Source organism: Saimiri boliviensis, chromosome 12 (assembly GCF_048565385.1).
Source record: "Saimiri boliviensis isolate mSaiBol1 chromosome 12, mSaiBol1.pri, whole genome shotgun sequence".
Classification (NCBI taxonomy): domain Eukaryota; kingdom Metazoa; phylum Chordata; class Mammalia; order Primates; family Cebidae; genus Saimiri; species Saimiri boliviensis.
Genome location: NC_133460.1, coordinates 87488530 through 87506036, shown reverse-complemented (window position 1 = coordinate 87506036; position 17507 = coordinate 87488530). Strand labels below are relative to the sequence as shown.

Here is a 17507-nt window from a genome sequence, read left to right as displayed (position 1 = left end):
TCAGCCTGCTGAGTACCTGGGATTACAGGCATGTGCCAGCACCCTGGCTAATTTTGTATTTTTAGTAGAGATGGGGTTTCCTCCATGTTGGTCAGTCTGGTCACCAATTCCCAACCTCAGGTGATCCACCTTCCTCAGCCTCCCAAAGTGCTGGGATCACAGATGTGAGCCACTGCACCAGACCTTATTTATTTATTTAGAGATGGATCTTCCTCTATCACCAAGGCTGGAGTGCAGTGGTGCAATCTCAGCTCACTGCAACCTCCACCTCCCAGGTTCAAGCAATTCTCCTGCCTCAGCCGCCTAAGTAGCTGGGACTAGAGGCGCCCACCACCATGCCCGGCTAATTTTTTGTTGTTGTATTTTCAGTAGAGACAGGTGTCACCATATTGGCCAGGCTGGTCTTGAACTCCTGACCTTGTGATCCACCCACCTTGGCCTCCCAAAGTGCTGGAATTACAGGCATGAGCCACTGTGCCTGACTATTTATTTTTGAGACAGAGTCTTGCTCTGTTGGCCAGGCTGGAGTGCAGTGGCGCAATCTTGACTCACTGTAACCTCTGCCTCTGACTACAGGTGTGTGCCACCACACCTGGCTAATTTTGGATTTTTTTCTTCTTCTTTACCATGAAAGACTAGGAATTTCAGGAAGAATAATTTTGGATTTTTAGTAGAGATGGAGTCTCACCATGTTGGACAGTTTGGTTTCAAACACCTGACCTCAAGTGATCCACCCACCTCAGCCTTTGAAAGTGCTGGGATTACAGGTGTGAGCCACTGTGCCCAGCCCTTTGTCTCAATTTAAAAAAAAAAAAACAAAAAACATGCAAAACATTTTTATCACCCTCAGAAGTTTCCAAGTGCCCTTTAAAGTCCGTCTCTCCCTCTATGTCTCACCCCAGGACACGAATGAGCTGCTTTGGGGAACTATGGGTTAATTTGCATTTCTAGAACGGCAAATAAATGGCATCATACAGGATTTTTGGGGGGGATCCTTTTTTGTCTGGCTTCTTTCTTGCTGCGTGATGATTTCACAATTATCTATGTCGTGCGTATGACTAGTCTGTGCATTGCTACTGCTGAGAAACATTCCACTGCATGCATAGTTCTGTGTTTATTCACTCTCTTGTCGTTGCTTGGGTTGTTTCCACTTTTGGGTTTTTGTTGTGTTGTTTTTTTGGTCTTGGTTTTGTTGTTGCTGCTGTTGAGACAGAGTCACTCCTCTGTCATCCAAGCTGGAGTGCATGGCATGATCACAGCTCAATCCCCTGGGCTCCAGCAATCTTCCCGCCTCAGCCTCCGGAAGAGCTGGAACTACCAGCTCATGCCACCATGACTGGCTAATTTTTACAATTTTTTTCTGTAAAGACAGGGTCTCCCTATGTTACCTGGGGTCAAGTGGTCCTCCTGCCTTGGCCTCCCAAAGGGCTGGGATTACAGGCGTGAGCCCGTCACACCTGGCCTCTGCTTTTGGACCATTATGAATAAAACTGCTATGAACATTTGTACACAAGTCTTTATGTGGGTTGTTTTCATTTCTCTTGGGTAAATATCTAGTAGTAGAACAGTTGGATCATATGGTAAGCGTTTCAGTTTTCAAGAAACTGGCAAACTGTTTTCCAAACTGATTTAACGTTTTACAGTTCCAATAACAGTGTAGGCCACTCCAGTTGCTCCAAGTCCACAAACTTAAGGAAAAGATGGAATGTTCTATAGCCATGGTAACAAGTAGCTCCCTGTGGTGGACAGACTTGCCACTGACAGGTAACCTCTGTGACCTCCAGCTCCTGGTGTTCTTGCTCTTGTGTGATCCTTTTCTCTTGCACGTGGTCATGATCTTTGATTTGCTTCCAATCAATAGCATCTACACAGGCAATGGGAAGCACATGAGAACGTTACGTAAGATTACATGATGTTGCATCACCATTCCCCTTATCTTGCTGGAGGCTCTCTCTCTTGCTGGCTGTAAGTGAGTGGCTATGTTGGAGGACTCCATGTGACAAGGAACTGTAAGCACCATCTAGTGACCTACCTCTGGGCCTCCAGCTCACAGCCAGCAAACCAAAAAAAAAAAAACAAAAAACAAAAAAACTGTCAATCCAGCAATCAAAAGGAACTGAATCCTGCTGATAACCAGGCACATAGGAAGCAAATTCTTCCCCAGTACAGCCTCCAGATGAACACCAACGCTGGCCCACACCTTGACTGCAGCATGTGGGACGCTAAGTAGATGGCCCAGAGAAGCTGTACTTAGGTTCCTAACCCACCAAGACTGTAAGATAATACATGTGTGTTGTTTTAAGCCACAAAGTTTGTGGTAGTATTCATGGTAACGTGGTAATAGAAAACTAATATATCACCAAAACTCGTTTGAAATCTGTTCAGCTGGGTGCACTGGCTCATACCTGTAATCCCAGCACTTTGGGAAACTGGGGAGAAAGGATCACTTGAGCTCAGGAATTCAAGACCAGCCTGGGCATCATGGTGAAAACCCAACTCTATGAAATATATTCAAAACTTAGCTGAGCATGAAGGTGTGCCTCTGTAGTACCAGCTACTCGGGAGGCTGAGGTGGGAGGATCAACTGAACCCAGGAGGTCGAGGCTACAGTGAGCTGTAATTGCACCACTGTACTCAGGCTAAGTGACAGAGCCAGACCCTGTCTTAAAAAATAAAAACAAATAGGGCCGGGCACGGCGGCTCAAGCCTGTAATCCCAGCACTCTGGGAGGCCGAGGCGGGTGGATCACAAGGTCAAGAGATCGAGACCATCCTGGTCAACATGGTGAAACCTCGTCTCTACTAAAAAAATACAAAAAAATTAGCTGGGCATGGTGGCACATGCCTGTAATCCCAGCTATTCAGGAGGCTGAGGCAGGAGAATTGCCTGAACCCAGGAGGCGGAGGTTGCCGTGAGCCGAGATCACGCCATTGCACTCCTTCCTGGGTAACAAGAGCAAAACTCTGTCGCAAAAATAAATAAATAAATAAATAAATAAATAAAAATAAATAAAAGAAACAAATCTGTTTAACTTATGACAACTCACCTAGTGAGCCCCCTTTTGCAAACCAAGCAATCAGGATCTGCCCCTTCACTTCTGAAAATCAATCATTCAGGAGTTTGAATCCTGCCTGGGCAACACAGAAAAACATTGTCAAAAGAGGCTGAGCGTGGTGGCTCACACCTGCAATCCCAGCACTTTGGGAGGCCAAGGTGGTTGGATCGCCTTAGGACAGGACCCTGAGACCAGCCTGGCCAACATGGTGAAACCCCATCTCCACTAAAAATATGAAAATTAGCCAGGCAGTGGTAGGCACCTGTAATCCCAGCTATTCAGGAGGCTGAGACAGGAGAATTGCTTGAACCGGGGAGGTGGAGGTTGCAGTTAGCCAAGATCACACCATTGCACTCCAGCCTGGGCAACAAGAGCAAGACTTCGTCTAAAAAAAAAAATTATTTTTGGTAACTTGCATCTTCCAAATCTCTACAATTATGATGTGTAACTTTAATAATATGATAATGATGGTGTAAAGCAATTTCTTGTTTGTGATTGGGTGAAATATCAGAAGGTCAGCTTGGCACTCACTGTAGGAATAGAAAGTAGCCATTCAGGCTGGGTGTAGTGGCTCATGCCTGTAATCCCAGCATTTGGGAGGCCGAGGCAGGCGGATTACAAGGTTGGGAGTTTGAGACCAGCCTGGCCAATATGGTGAAACCCTGTCTCTCCTAAAAATACAAAAATAAAACGAGCACAGTGACAGAAGCCTGTAGTCCCAACTACTCTGGAGGCTGAGGCAGGAGAATCACTTGAACGTGGGAGGCAGAGGCTGCAGTAAGCCAAGATGACGCCACTGTACTCCAGCCTAAGTGACAGAGCGAGACTCATCTCAAAGAAAAGAAAATAAGAAAAAGAAAGTAGCCATTCATATTTCCCTACCAGCTGGTTGACCCCACCGAGGCCCCTGCCTGGCTCTTGGACCCAGGCCTCTCTGCTTGTCAGTCCAGCTCTCAGGCTTCACACATGATCTCCTCATCCAGCCTACCCCATGCACCAACACCAGCTTCGCCCTCCTAAAACACCACTGTCACCTTGCTGCTCCCTGCTGCAGAGCTCTCAATGGCTCCTACAGCCTCCCTATACCCTTCCACTCCAGAGCTCCAGAGCCTGATTCAGTGTACCCCTCAGATCTTTCTCAGGGATCCCCACAACACACCTCTTTGTGTCTTCAGCTAAGGGAATCACCATTCCCCTCACACCATGCTCCTTCCAGCCTCTGCTGCTCTCCCTTCCAGCAACACCCTTTTCTCCCTACTCCTTCATATCTCTACCTAACAGTTCTGAGGTGGGAGGTGGGACTGGACTCAGGAAGGTGAACTCTACTGTGGAGGCAGGGCTCAGACAGTGGACCAAATTGAGGACCAATCAAAACAGGACAGGGGCAGGCTGGGCACAGTAGTTTGCGACTGCAATCCTAACACTTTGGGAGGCCAATGCGGGCAGATTGCCTGAGCTCAGGAATTTGAGACCACCCTGGGCAACATGGCAAAACCCTGTCTCTACTAAATTACAGAAATTAGCCGAGTGTGGTGGTGGGTGCCTGTAGTCCCAGCTACTTGGGAGGCTAAGGCATGAGAATAGTCTGAACCTGGAAGGCAGAGGTTGCAGTGAGCCAAGATTACACCAAGCCCTCCAGCCTGGATGACAGAGCAAGGTTCCATCTCAAAACAAAACAAAACAAAACAAAATAACAACAACAAAAAAAAAAACAGTTCTGGCACAGAAGCAGAGAAGCAGCTTTCCATAGGACACACCCGCCAGTGTGCTATGTCAGTTTACCATTGCCATGGCAACACCCAGATATTTAATACCCTTTTCCATGGCAACAACCTGATGGCCTGAAAATTACTTCCCTCATCCTAGAAATTTCTATACAAACCACCCCTTAATTTGCATGTAATTAAAAGTGGGTGTAAATATGAGTGCAGCTCTACCTCATATTTGGGGACTGTGACTTTGGGGACATTGCCCGTGAGTAGCCCTGCTCCACAAGGAACAGTACCTCTGCTGCTCTGTGCACTGCCACCACCAGCTTACTCTGGAATTCTTTCCTGGGTGAAGCCAAGAACCCTCCTGGGCTAAGTCCCAGTTCAGAGGCTTGCCTTTCCTCCTGTCCTGCATCAATCCTAGCTCTCCTTCAAGGCCTACCTCTCAATAGCTCCTACCCTTTCTTTCAGAAAGGCTTCTCCTGGGCTTGAATATCCCAGCCCATACCTCTGGCTGCAACATGGCCTTTAAAATATGAACAACTTTTGAAAATTCTGAGTAATGGGCAACCGGGCAGTCTGGTTAATGAGGCGTGGCTGGTTCTTCTTCATCTTGAGGTCCCCTACCTGCTGCCTTCCTGCCTAATTCCAGCAGTCCTCACTCCAGTCCTCACTGAACCTGCAAACAGACAACTCCTGGAGAGGGGGACAGATGCCATCTCCCACTCTGTAAGCCTCAACTAACAACACCTGGTTGGACCATCTCTTCTATAATGATTAACAATTGACACCAAGAATGTCCACTACCCGCTGGGAGCAGTGGCTCGCTCCTATAATCCCAGCACTTTGGGAGGCCGAGGTGGACGGATCACAAGGTCAGGAGATCGAGACCATCCTGGCCAACATGGTGAAACCCCATCTCTACTAAAAATTACAAAAATTAGCTGGGCATGGTGGCGTGCACCTGTAGTCCCAGATACTTGGGAGGCTGAGGCAGGAGAATTGCTTGAACCTGGGAGGTGGAAGTTGCAGTGAGCTGAGATTGCGCCACTGCACTCCAGCCTGGTGCCTGGCAACAGAGCAAGACTCTGTCTCAAAAAAAAAAAAAAAAAAAAGAATGTCCACTACCTTGGGGCTGTGATTTCATCTGGTAATATCAAATTCTTTTTTTTTTTTTTTTTGAGACAGAGTCTTACTCTGTCACCCAGGCTGGAGTGCAGTGATTTGATCTTGGCTCACTGGAACCTCCACCTCCCAGATACAAATAATTCTCCTGCCTCAGCCTCTTGAGTAGCTGGGATTACAGATACACACCACTATGACCAGCTAATTTATGTATTTTTAGTAGAGACAGGGTTTTGCCAGGGTGACCAGGCTGGTCTCGAACTCCTGGCCTTATATGATCTGCCTGCATTGGCCTCCCAAAGTGCTGGGATTACAGGCGTGAGCCACTGTGCCCAGTCTGAGACATAAATCTTTTGAAAAATAAGCTTTAGTAGAACGATCTTGAGGAATATCACAAGAGGAATAACAGGTTACCAGTAAGGTGTCAATTTGTTTCAGCCACTTTTGAATTCATGTTCTATAATCTAACATTTAGTTCTCTTTCCCCAAGCTGAGAGCTTCCTATCATGTCAGTATCTATGTTATGAAGAAAAGGAGACTTAAGTGAGATGTTTGTATTTATCACAACTGCTGCATCAATTGCCTGGGACCTCAACAGTTTCATGGAAGTTGGGAAATGTTCATGCATAAGGTTATTGCCTTAGCTGACTCAAAATTGCCCCATACAATGGTATATATCTACCCTTAGTGAGGCCTTTTGAAAATCAAACAGGTTGAAAAATAAGTTTAAGTAGGCAAAGACACCATCTGCCTTTAGAGCTATCAACTCAGGAATTCTCTCAATTATAAAATCTTGCAGAGAAGTTATTTTTCTTTCTCAAAATCCAGGTAATGATAATATTCCTTACTCCAGATCTGGCATTTTTTCATCTTCACTATCCTGTGAATGATCATCTGCTCCATCTGGTCAATCTACATCCTCTTCACCACCCATGTTGTTCTCAGAGAAACGATCAAAATCAGACATGGCTTCATCTGAATAATCTGCCCAATCTTTCCAACGACTGAAGTCCACACTAAGCCAGTTAAGATTTGCCCTTTCTTTTGCTAATGTTGGCCATGACTGGCTAGATTTTCCTTTTTGTAAACAACTAAAATCTGTCTGTCCATTCATTTACGCTTGATATCATTTGGCTCAATACAGTGAAAAAGATCAAAATGCTTAAAATGAACACTTCCAGGAAGTGGCAGTACTAGGGCTTCTGCACAGCTAGTGGAGCAGCAGTCCAGACCACAGTGTGTGGCCTGAGCTCTCTGTCTCCCCTGCCCGCCTGCCAATTCACCAACAGCGCTGCCAGCAGCACACGGCAGGGTGGAACGCCCACATCAACAACCTGGTGGCAGAAGGGACCTGTCAGGACACGGCTGCTGTGGGCTACAAAGACTTGCCCTCCATCTGGACTGCCGTCCCCGGGAAAACCTTCACCAACATCAGGCCAGCTGAGGTTGGTGTCCTGATTGGCAAAGACTGGTCAAGTTTTTTTGTGAATGGGCTGACACTTGGGGGCCAGAAATGTTCTGTGATCCCGGACCCACTGCTGCAGGATGGGGAACTGAGCATGGATCTTCATACCAAGAGCACCAGTGGAGCCCCCAACTTCAATATCACTGTCACCATGATTGTCAGGACGCTAGTCCTGCTGATTGGCAAAGAAGATTTCTAAAGCAGTTTGATCAACAAGAAATGTTATGAAACAGCCTCCTACCTCCAGCGTTCCCAATACTGACCTCGTCTGTCCCTTCCCTACTGCTTCCCACAGCTTAGCACCCCTTTCCTTCCCAAACACACATACGCCATTTATATTTTGGGGGCCCTTACCCCACACCCCGTATTGCTGCCGAAACCACATGGGCTGGAGGGCCAGGGCTGGATAGACAGTCACCTCACCCTATCCATGCCTCTCCTGTGTGTGGTTGGAAAATTTTTTTGGTGTGGGGTTTATTCTTTTTTCTGAACAAAAAAGATTCTACTTAAAAAAAATTATCATTTCCTCCAAGACAACTGAATGCAAGTTTGGATTTCTTAAAACTGACATTAACATCTTTACTGTCTTCAACCCAAAATTCAAGGAAGATATAGTCCCTTCTATCATATCACGTTGCAGAAGCAGGCTGCGTGGGATGGGGAAACGGGTGGGCTGGTGTCCGGTGGCAGCTGCTGCCAGGAAGAAGATGCTCCTCTCCCATGGTGACTCCTAGACGCCGCGTTCCTCCATGGGCGCAGCCTCTTCTCATTCCCCTCAGGTGAGAGCAGCAGCAGCAGGCTTGACCTGGGTCCTCAGAAGTCACCACTTGACTTTTTTTGTTGAAACGGGGCCTGGCTCTGTCGCCCAGGCTGGAGTGCAGTGGTGCAATCCTGGCTCACTGCAACCTCCGCCTCCCGGGTTCAAGCGATTCTCCTGCCTCAGCTTCTCAAGTAGCTGGGATTAAAGGCATGCACCACCATGCCTGGCTAATTTTTTGTGTTTTCAGTAGAGACCAGGTTTCACCATGTTGGCCAGGCTGGTCTTGAACTCCTGAGCTCTAGTGATCCACCCGCCTCAGTCTCTCAAAGTGCTAGGATCAGAGGCATGAGCCACCGTGCCCAGCCCCATGTCTGACTTTTGAAGACCTCACTTTCTTCAGTTCTTAAATGATAAGATAAAAGACCTTTGATAGTCCCTGCTACTTGTAACCCTCCCGACTGTCTTCTGTCCAGTGATTTTGATTTTGCAACATGGAAAGTTCCAAGCCTTGATTCCTGAGCCCAGATGACATTTGCACTCTGGGGTCATTCAAGCATGGAGAGCTCTTCAGAGGGGGATCAACTGACCTCCCTTACCTAGCTCCTCCTCCGGAAGTTTGCCCTGGAGTTGAGCCAGCCCTTGAGGAGGCCTTCACTCCCACCACCAATCTCCCTTCTGGAAGTGAGCTCAGGCCTGGCTGAGCTCCAGGAGGATCTTTCACAAGGCAAGAGATAACACAAAGTCAAGGTGAAGATCAGTGTAGCCCTTTAAAAACCTTTGTGTCCTAGAGTTGCTGGAGCTCTCCCACTCCACCGCTGTCCCTCTTGCCTGCCAGCACCTAGCCACCATGTGGGAGCTTGTGACTCTCTTGCTGTTCACCCTCACCTATTTCTTTTGGCCCAAGAGAAGGTCCCCTGGTGCCAAGTACCCCAAGAGCCTCCTGTCCCTGCCCGTGGTGGGCAGCCTGCCATTCCTCCCCAGACATGGCCATATGCATCAGAACTTATTCAAGCTGCAGAAAAAATATGGACCTATCTATTCCCTTCGTATGGGCAGCAACCCTACGGTGATTGTCGGCAACCATCAGCTGGCCAAGGAGGTACTTATGAAGAAGGGCAAGGACTTCGCTGGTCGGCCTCAAGTGGTAAGTGATGCCCATCTCCTCCCTGTCCCCTTCTCCACCCCCAGGTTTGTTCGGGTCTTCACACCATGCCTAGAAAGGGGCTTCCAGCTCCAACTGTAATTCTTCCCAAAACAGACTAGTGAGGCGACGTGAGGGGAGTGAACCTTCAGACCCCTACCCGGGCTCTAAGTGAGGCAGGAAGAATTAAGGGAAGGCCTCCTTTACCAAGCTGCCCAGGAGGCAGGGTGGGAGGACCACAGTAGTCTCAGGAGTCAAGGAGGCCTCACTCCGCTCCTCTCTCTGGGCCTAGACTTCTCTAGTGGACTGAGAAGGTGCATGTGCAGCACCCAGCCTGGTGCCCAGCACAGTAAGTGCTCCCCATACAGCCAGGATTCGTGTTCCTCTTCTTGGAAAACGGGGGCAGTGATTACCGTCCTCCATGGGAAGCTGCTGGGGACAAGTAGCCTGGCTGTTGCAAACTGGGATTGCTGTTTTCCTGGTGCCGCTTCCAGCTGCTCTGGCTCACAGGAGGCCGTGATCTACAATGACATTTCGGGGATGCTGATGAGCCTCCTGCTGAGCTTGCTGTTGTGCTTCCAGGCCAGGAGGGCTACTGATCATCCAGAAACACTGCTGCTGAGAACTCCCCTGAACACCCCAGCAGGGTCCTCAGCCTCTCAGCTTTGATCAAGCCAAGGGTTGGTTTGTTTTTCCTTGGACCAGTCGGCCAGGTCTGCTGGCTAACTACCTGGCTCCCACCTCTGCTGGTTTCCTCCCCAGGGCAGAGAAGGTGGAGGAGGCTAGTGAGGTGGAGCTTCAGAGTCAGGAGACGGAAAAGGGAGGCTTTGGACTCTTATGCTTTTGGGGATGCCTCTAGGAGAAGACAGCTTGGCCCAAGTCCAGACTGGGTAAACAAAACATCTGCGCTCTGCAGATGTGGGCTTGTGGTTGGGAATGCAAGCTTGCAATGGAAGGGTAAACCCAAGTGAGGTGAGCTGTGCCTTTAGCACTCCCTAAAGGGCTCAGGGAAAAGTGGAGATCTGTGCAGTCCTCAGCCTCTATAAGCCCACCTGCTCCCTACCCTCTGGACAGGCATAGTTTACAGAGTATCTCATCCATAGCTGCCTTCCTCTGGTCAGAAACTGATGAGCAAAACGAAGCCCAGAAGCCAGGTACAGTAGCTCACGCCTGTAATCCCAGCACTTTGGGAGGCTGAGGCGGGTGGACCATGGGGTCAGGAGTTCAAGACCAGCCTGGCCAACATGGTGAAACCCCCTGTCTACTAAAAATACAGAAATTAGCTGGGCATGGTGGCACACCCCTGTAATTCCAGCTACTCAGGAGGCTGAGGCAGGAGAATTGCTTGAACCCAGGAGGCAGGCGTTGCAGTGAACCAAGATTGTGCCACTGCATTCCAGCCTGGGCAACAGAGCGGGACTCCATCTAAAAAAATAAAAAGAAGAAGCCCAGAGGGCACCCTATCAGCAAACAGAGCCCCAGGACTGCTGCATTCGAATCCAGGGTTCTTTCTTTCTCCTCTACATACTGTCTTTCTGATGGAACTGGGAGTAGGAGGCCTTAGGGTCTGTCCTGCCAAGACCTCACAGTCATGGTGGAGTGCCATGGGGTTGTGCCCACATGGGGGACAGCATGCCAGGTACCTGCCTTCTCCTCCAGGAAGGAGAGCAGGAACAGGAGGTGCAAGGGTCAGGGTGGGGTGGATGGTGCGTGATTCCTACGGCCTTGTCTGCTCTCCAAAGGCAACCCTAGACATCCTGTCCAACAAGGGCAAGGGCATCGCCTTCGCTGACTACGGTGCACACTGGCAGCTGCATCGAAGGCTTGCGATGGCCACCTTTTCCCTGTTCAAGGAAGGAGATCAGAAACTGGAGAAGATCAGTGAGTGCCAGGCTGGCCCCTGGGGCTGGGGCTGGATCCCACCGGAGCTGCTGGAGGGAGAGGAGGGTTGGGGAGGGAAAAGAAGGTTGAGGAGGGGTGAGGGTTACCGCTAGAGTTCAATGCAGCCTTTTCTTGGCTACTGCTGCCATCTAGTGGCCATCTGCTGTCTGTCCCCTGCTCCTGTTAAGAGGGAACCGGTAGAGAGAAGGTGAGGGTGCTGATTCATTCATTTCCCACCCTCATGCCCCTCTCTCCTTTCAGTTTGTCAGGAAATCAGTATATTGTGTGATGTACTGGCCACCCACGATGGACAGAGCATAGACATGTCCTTTCCTGTCTTCATGGCGGTAACCAATGTAATCTCCTTGATCTGCTTCAATTCCTCCTACAAGAATGGAGCTCCTGAGTTGAAGATCGTAGAGACTTACAATGAAGGCATTATAGAATCCCTGGGCAAGGAGAGCCGGGTAGACATGTTCCCCTGGTTGAAGGTGAGCATGACGCCACACCCCGCCTTCAGGTTCCAGTACACCTTGACAGTGTTGCCAGCCTGCCTTCCTTTAACTGCTCCCTCCAGCCGCGGTAACCCATCTTTTTCCAGACTGCCTCAGCCACAGTGACCTCTACCTCTTAAAACCGTTGCCATTTCTCTGCAGAGATAGATTTAGCCTTTTAATTATGCACATTAATACTCCAGATAATGGCCCTTATTTCTTTTCTGATGACCACGTGCCAGTATGAAGCATTCTATAAGTATTCATCACTGAATTCCCCTTGGTGGTAGGTTTCATTACCTCCATTGTGCAGATGAGAAACAGGCTTAGCAGGCTTAAGGAGCTTGTCCGAGGCTTCAAGCTCACATCTATCTCACTAAGGGCTGGGCACACAGAGTCAGCGGCTGATGTCTGATGGAATGGGGAAGGAGAGGTGGAGACTATGACCCCCTTCCTTGTTTAAAATTGTCTTCATAAAAGGCCGGGCACAGTGGATCATGCCTGTAATCCCAGCACTTTCGGAGGCCGAGGTGAGTGGGTTATGAGGTCAGGAGATCAAGACCATCCTGGCTAACACAATGAAACCCCATCTCTAATAAAAATCAAACAATTAGCCAGGCATGGTGGTATATGCCTGTAGTCCCAGCTACTCGGGAGGCTGAGGCAGAAGAATCACTTGAACCCAGGAGGTGGAGGTTGCAGTGAGGCGAAATTGTTCCACTGCACTCCGGCCTGGGAAACAGAGTGAGAGACCATCTTAAAAAAAAAAAAAAAAAGTTGGCTAGGCACAGTGGCTCACACCTATAATCCCAGCACTTTGGGAAGCTGAGGCAGGTGGATCATGAGATCAGGAGTTAGAGACCAGTCTGGCCAGCATGGAGAAACCCCGTCTCTACTAAAAATACAAAATTAACTGGGCATGGTGGCACATGCCTGTAATTCCAGCTACTCGGGTGGCTGAGGCAGGATAATTGCTTGAACCCAGGAGGCAGAGAGGTTACAGTGAGCTGAGATGGCGCCACTGCACTCCAGTCTGGGCAATAAAGCGAGACTCTGACTTTAAAAATATATATATTGTCTTAATTGTCATGATGAACCTATTCTGTGTCCCCATCTTCCCTTCCATTCTGGCTGAAGATCAGGGGTGAAGTAGAACTTCCAGAGACAGAAAGCTAAGATCTGCCTCCAGGAGAGACTCTGACAGCTGGAGAAGGAATATGGAAGAGGGATGGATTTAACATTTCTTTTTACTTCCCAGATTTTCCCCAACAAAACCCTGGAAAAATTAAAGACCAATGTTAAAATACGAAATGATCTGCTGAATAAAATAATTGGAAATTACAAGGTAGGTAATAGAGCCGATGAGAATACAAGGTAGGCTGAAAGTAATCATGAGAGCAGGGTGGGGTCCATTCTACACACGTGGGCACTTCAAAACCTAGCAGACAACCTGGCACACAGTAGATGTACAATAAAAACTGAATTAAGGGCCAGGCACGGTGGCTCATGCCTGTAATCCCAGCACTTTGGGAGGCTAAGGCGGGTGGACTGTTTGAGGTCAGTAGTTTGAGACCAGCCTGGGTAATATGGTGAAACCCCATCTCCACTAAAAATACAAAAACTAGGCCGAGCGAAGTGGCTCATACCTGTAATCCCAGACTTTGGGAGGCTAAGGCTGGTGGACCGTTTGAGGTCAGTAGTTTGAGACCAGACTCACCAACATGGAGAAACCCCATCTCTACTAAAAATACAAAATTAGCCGGGCATGGTGGTGCATGCCTGTAATCCCAGCTACTTGGGAGGTTGAGGCAGGAGAATCACTTGAACCTGCAAGGTGGAGGCTGTGGTAAGCTGAGATTGCACCATTGCACTCCAGCCTGAACAACAAGAGTGAAACTCCGTCTCAAAACAAAAACTAGTCGGACGTGGTGATGGGTACCTGTAGTCCCAGCTACTCAGGAGGCTGAGGCAGGAGAATCGCTTGAACCCAGGAAGCAGAGGTTGCAGTGAGCCAGGATTGAGCCATTGTACTCCAGACTGGGCATTGCAGCAAGACTCCTCAAAAAAAAACTGACTTAAGGAGTTGGGATGAAAAAGTGAGGAACTGAAGAGGATCCTAGAAGAGACCTACCCCTCCACCAAATTTAAAGAAGGCCCAGGGCTGCCTCCACAAGCTTGTAGGTCCTGCCCAGACCCGCTCCACTTCCAAGTGGAAGGAGCCTTGTTATCTCTAGTCGGGGACAGAAGTATGGCAGGAGTGTCACCAATGAGGCTCCTTCCTTATTACTGTCTCCCAACCTCACCCAACCCAGGAGAAATTCTGCAGCGACTCTATCACCAGCATGCTGGACGTACTGATGCAAGCAAAGATGAACGCGGATAATGGCAATGCCAGCTCAGATCAAGATGCAGAGCTGCTTTCAGATGGCCACATTCTCACCACCATAGGGGACATCTTTGGGGCCGGTGTGGAGACCACCACCTCTGTGGTCAAGTGGATCGTGGCCTTCCTGCTGCACAATCCTCAGGTGTGCATCCCCCTAAACAATCCTAGACCCCTGCCAGCCCAACCGCTGGGCTCCAGAGAGAGGGAGAGGCAATTCCTCAGGCTTTCTATGCAGGAAGACTAGGCCTGCTCTGCCCCCTACCCAAGCTGTGGTTGGCTTTGACTGCCCCATCTTCTGGAAGCAGGGCCTGGGCCTCAGAGCCGCTACTGGGAAGGGACTGGACAAGCTCTTCTGGATGTCACAGTTGGATTCCTCTATAAGCCCATGCTTCTCCTGGGCTTACACACAACTGGTCACCTCCAACTTACTCTGGTCTTCAGGTGAAGAAGAAGCTCTACGAGGAGATTGACCAGAATGTGGGTTTCAGCCGCACACCAACTATCAGTGACCGTAACTGTCTGCTCCTGCTGGAGGCCACCATCCGAGAGGTGCTTCGCATCAGGCCCGTGGCCCCCATGCTCATCCCCCACAAGGCCAACGTTGACACCAGGTGCGCCTGCCCTCCCAGCAGCCTCTAGCCTCATGGTGCATCTAACATTGTTCGCCAGCCCACCCGCTCCCCCTAGCCCCTGCCTGCTGGCCAACCTAAAGTCAGTCAACCATTGACTACTCGAAATCATCCTACCAGGTCAGGCATGGTGGCTCAGGCCTGTAATCCCAGCACTTTGGGAGGCCAAGGTGGGCAGATAATGAGGTCAAGAGATCGAGACCAACCTGGCTAACACAGTGAAACCTTGTCTCTACTAAAAATACGAAAAATTAGCCAGGCATGGTGGTGGTGGCCCGTGCCTGTAATCCCAGCTACTTGAGAGGCTGAGGCAGGAGAATCGCTTGAACCCGGGAGGTGGAGGTTGCAGTGAGCCAAGATTGTGCCACTGCACTCCAGCCTGGGCAACAGAGCAAGACTCCATCACCAAAAAAAAAAAAAAAAAAAAAAAAAAAAAAAAAAAAAAATCATCCTGCCCCTTACCCTATGGCTCCATGTCTCCACCACCCACAGACAGACATGGACTCATCCACAGATCTGCCTGACTTTCAGGAGAAGCTTCCTGCTGCCCTCGGAGACATGTGGTCTGGGATGAAAGACTGGGAGCTCCATGCTCCAACCAAGTCCAACCAGCTGCAGCACAACGCACACCTCCATGCATGCCAGACACCGAGGTCCGCAGACACAGGGGTTCAGGCATAAGCGCCTGTCAAGAGGGAAGGGCTGGATTTAAATTTGATCGGCAGAAGCTGAGGAAAAGACAACCGAGTGGGAAGGACGGAGCAAAGGGCGCTTCCCCCATGGCAGAGGAATGAGGGGGCGTGAGGCTGAGCAGGGAAGGGAGGACGAAGTTCCAGGTGTTCGGATTCGCTCAGGGTGGCTGGCAAAATATTAAGGGAAAGATTAGGGAAGTTATAGATTATCGTCTCAAACCTTTCAGAAGGCCGGAAAGTTTTTAGTAACTTATAGAACAGGCTGAAAACAGCCAGTTCTTCCGTTAGAAAAATAAGTCAGAAAGTGAAGATTAAAATAATACAAGCTTCCCCAGTTAAGTCTGTTCACCCCACATTCCTTTGTCTCTGTTTACTCATGTAAACTTTGTGCTAAATAGTCCTCTCAAGAAGAAGTCAAAGAAGAATTACCCTTTAATGGTGTTTATTCTAGGCCCCAGAACCAAGACCTGTTATCACTCGTAAAACTACTCTTTTTTTTTTTTTTTCTTTTTTTTTTTGAGACGGAGTTTCGCTCTTGTTACCCAGGCTGGAGTGCAATGGCGCGATCTCGGCTCACCGCAACCTCCGCCTCCTGGGTTCAAGCAATTCTCCTGCCTCAGCCTCCTGAGTAGCTGGGATTACAGGCAAGCGCCACCATGCCCAGCTAATTTTTTTGTATTTTTAGTAGAGACGGGGTTTCACCATGTTGACCGGGATGGTCTCGATTTCTCGACCTCGTGATCCACCCGCCTCGGCCTCCCAAAGTGCTGGGATTACAGGCTTGAGCCACCGCGCCCGGCCAAAACTGCTCTTTTAGTCACGTTAATTATCCACATGCATATTGACTTAAAACCTCTGTTATTAAATCTATACTGAATAAATGCGAGGAAGAAAAGAGTAGTCGTCAGCTGCAATCGCCCTCTGAATGCAGCTAAGGACCCCCTAGCCCAACTCTTAAGCTGTACTCTAGTATATAACAGTGTATTTCATTCACCTGTTGCTAAGTCAAAGTCTGCAAAAACAGACCTCCGCAAATACCGATCAGTGTCTCACAGAGCCGCTTTTCCCCTTCCTCCCTGGAGCAGCATCGGTGAGTTTACTGTGGACAAGGGCACCCATGTCATCATCAATCTGTGGGCGCTGCATCACAATGAAGAGTGGCACCAGCCGGACAAGTTCATGCCTGGTGAGTCCCTGTCCTGTCCTCTGCCCTGGGCCACACAGCCAGCCTGGATTCTGCTCCGCCACTCCAGCACCCCTTCACCTCTGCCACGCTTGCTGCTAGAAAACTCAGCTCCAACTCCACGGACCTGTCAACACCCTCATCCTGCCATAGACTTACTCAATCTCTTCAAAGCTGGGTTTCCCACACTCTTCTTCCAAACCTCCAAGAAGCCCTCTAGGCCTCTGTCCGCCATTCAGTCACTCGCTTCTCCCCTTGGATGGTGGTATTTTCATAGATTAATTCCACCTCTTTTCCATCCTTCCTGAATATTTCATTTCCTCTGTGTCCTTAAGGGTAACCTGAGAGCAGGGCTGTATCTCACCTCAGGCTGGTGTTCCCCCACAATCAGGCTACATTCTCAGATCGGGGTTCCCTGGGCAGGCAGGTCATGTCTCCCCCACAGCCAGGGCAGAACGGTGCCTCTACTTGCTCCTGCCCTAGCCCCAGCCCCTGGCTGATGCCACTCCTTGCCTGCAGAGCGTTTCTTGAATCAAGCGGGAACTCAGCTCATCTCACCGACATTAAGCTACTTGCCCTTCGGAGCAGGACCTCGCTCCTGTATAGGTGAGATCCTGGCCCGCCAGGAGCTCTTCCTCATCATGTCCTGGATGCTGCAGAGGTTCGACCTGGAGGTGCCAGATGATGGGCAACTGCCCTCCCTGGAAGGCAACCCCAAGGTGGTCTTTATGATCGACTCTTTCAAAGTGAAGATCAAGGTGCGCCAGGCCTGGAGGGAAGCCCAGGCTGAGGGTACCACCTAAAAGCCGTAACTCACAGCCCCTGTCCACCCTGTGGCCCAAAACACGGATTTAGAGGTGCAACCAGCCCCCGCTTCTCCGCCGTTCTTCCCTGCTCCCAGACCACTCTGCCTTCTTTTCCAGCCTGTGGCAATGTCAGTGATGTGCATAAATAGTTTTTTTCATAAGGTCCCTGAGTATATTCATT

At 49.5% G+C, this 17507-nt stretch overlaps 1 protein-coding gene and 2 pseudogenes across 1 annotated transcript; 2 read left to right on the top strand and 1 right to left on the bottom strand.

The window, feature by feature from the left end:
- Window positions 1-6325: 6325 nt before the first annotated feature.
- Window positions 6326-8076, bottom strand: LOC104650523 (prostaglandin E synthase 3-like; annotated as a pseudogene).
- Window positions 7173-7616, top strand: LOC101045632 (profilin-1 pseudogene; annotated as a pseudogene).
- A 721-nt stretch (window positions 8077-8797) lies between the features above and the next one.
- Window positions 8798-17489, top strand: CYP17A1 (cytochrome P450 family 17 subfamily A member 1). Its single transcript, XM_003922241.4, has 8 exons — window positions 8798-9258; window positions 10998-11136; window positions 11398-11627; window positions 12889-12975; window positions 13943-14158; window positions 14458-14627; window positions 16423-16523; window positions 17040-17489. Exons 1-8 carry the CDS (start codon window positions 8962-8964, stop codon window positions 17321-17323), a joined length of 1524 nt encoding a protein of 507 aa, XP_003922290.1. The 5' UTR covers window positions 8798-8961; the 3' UTR covers window positions 17324-17489.
- Window positions 17490-17507: the final 18 nt, after the last annotated feature.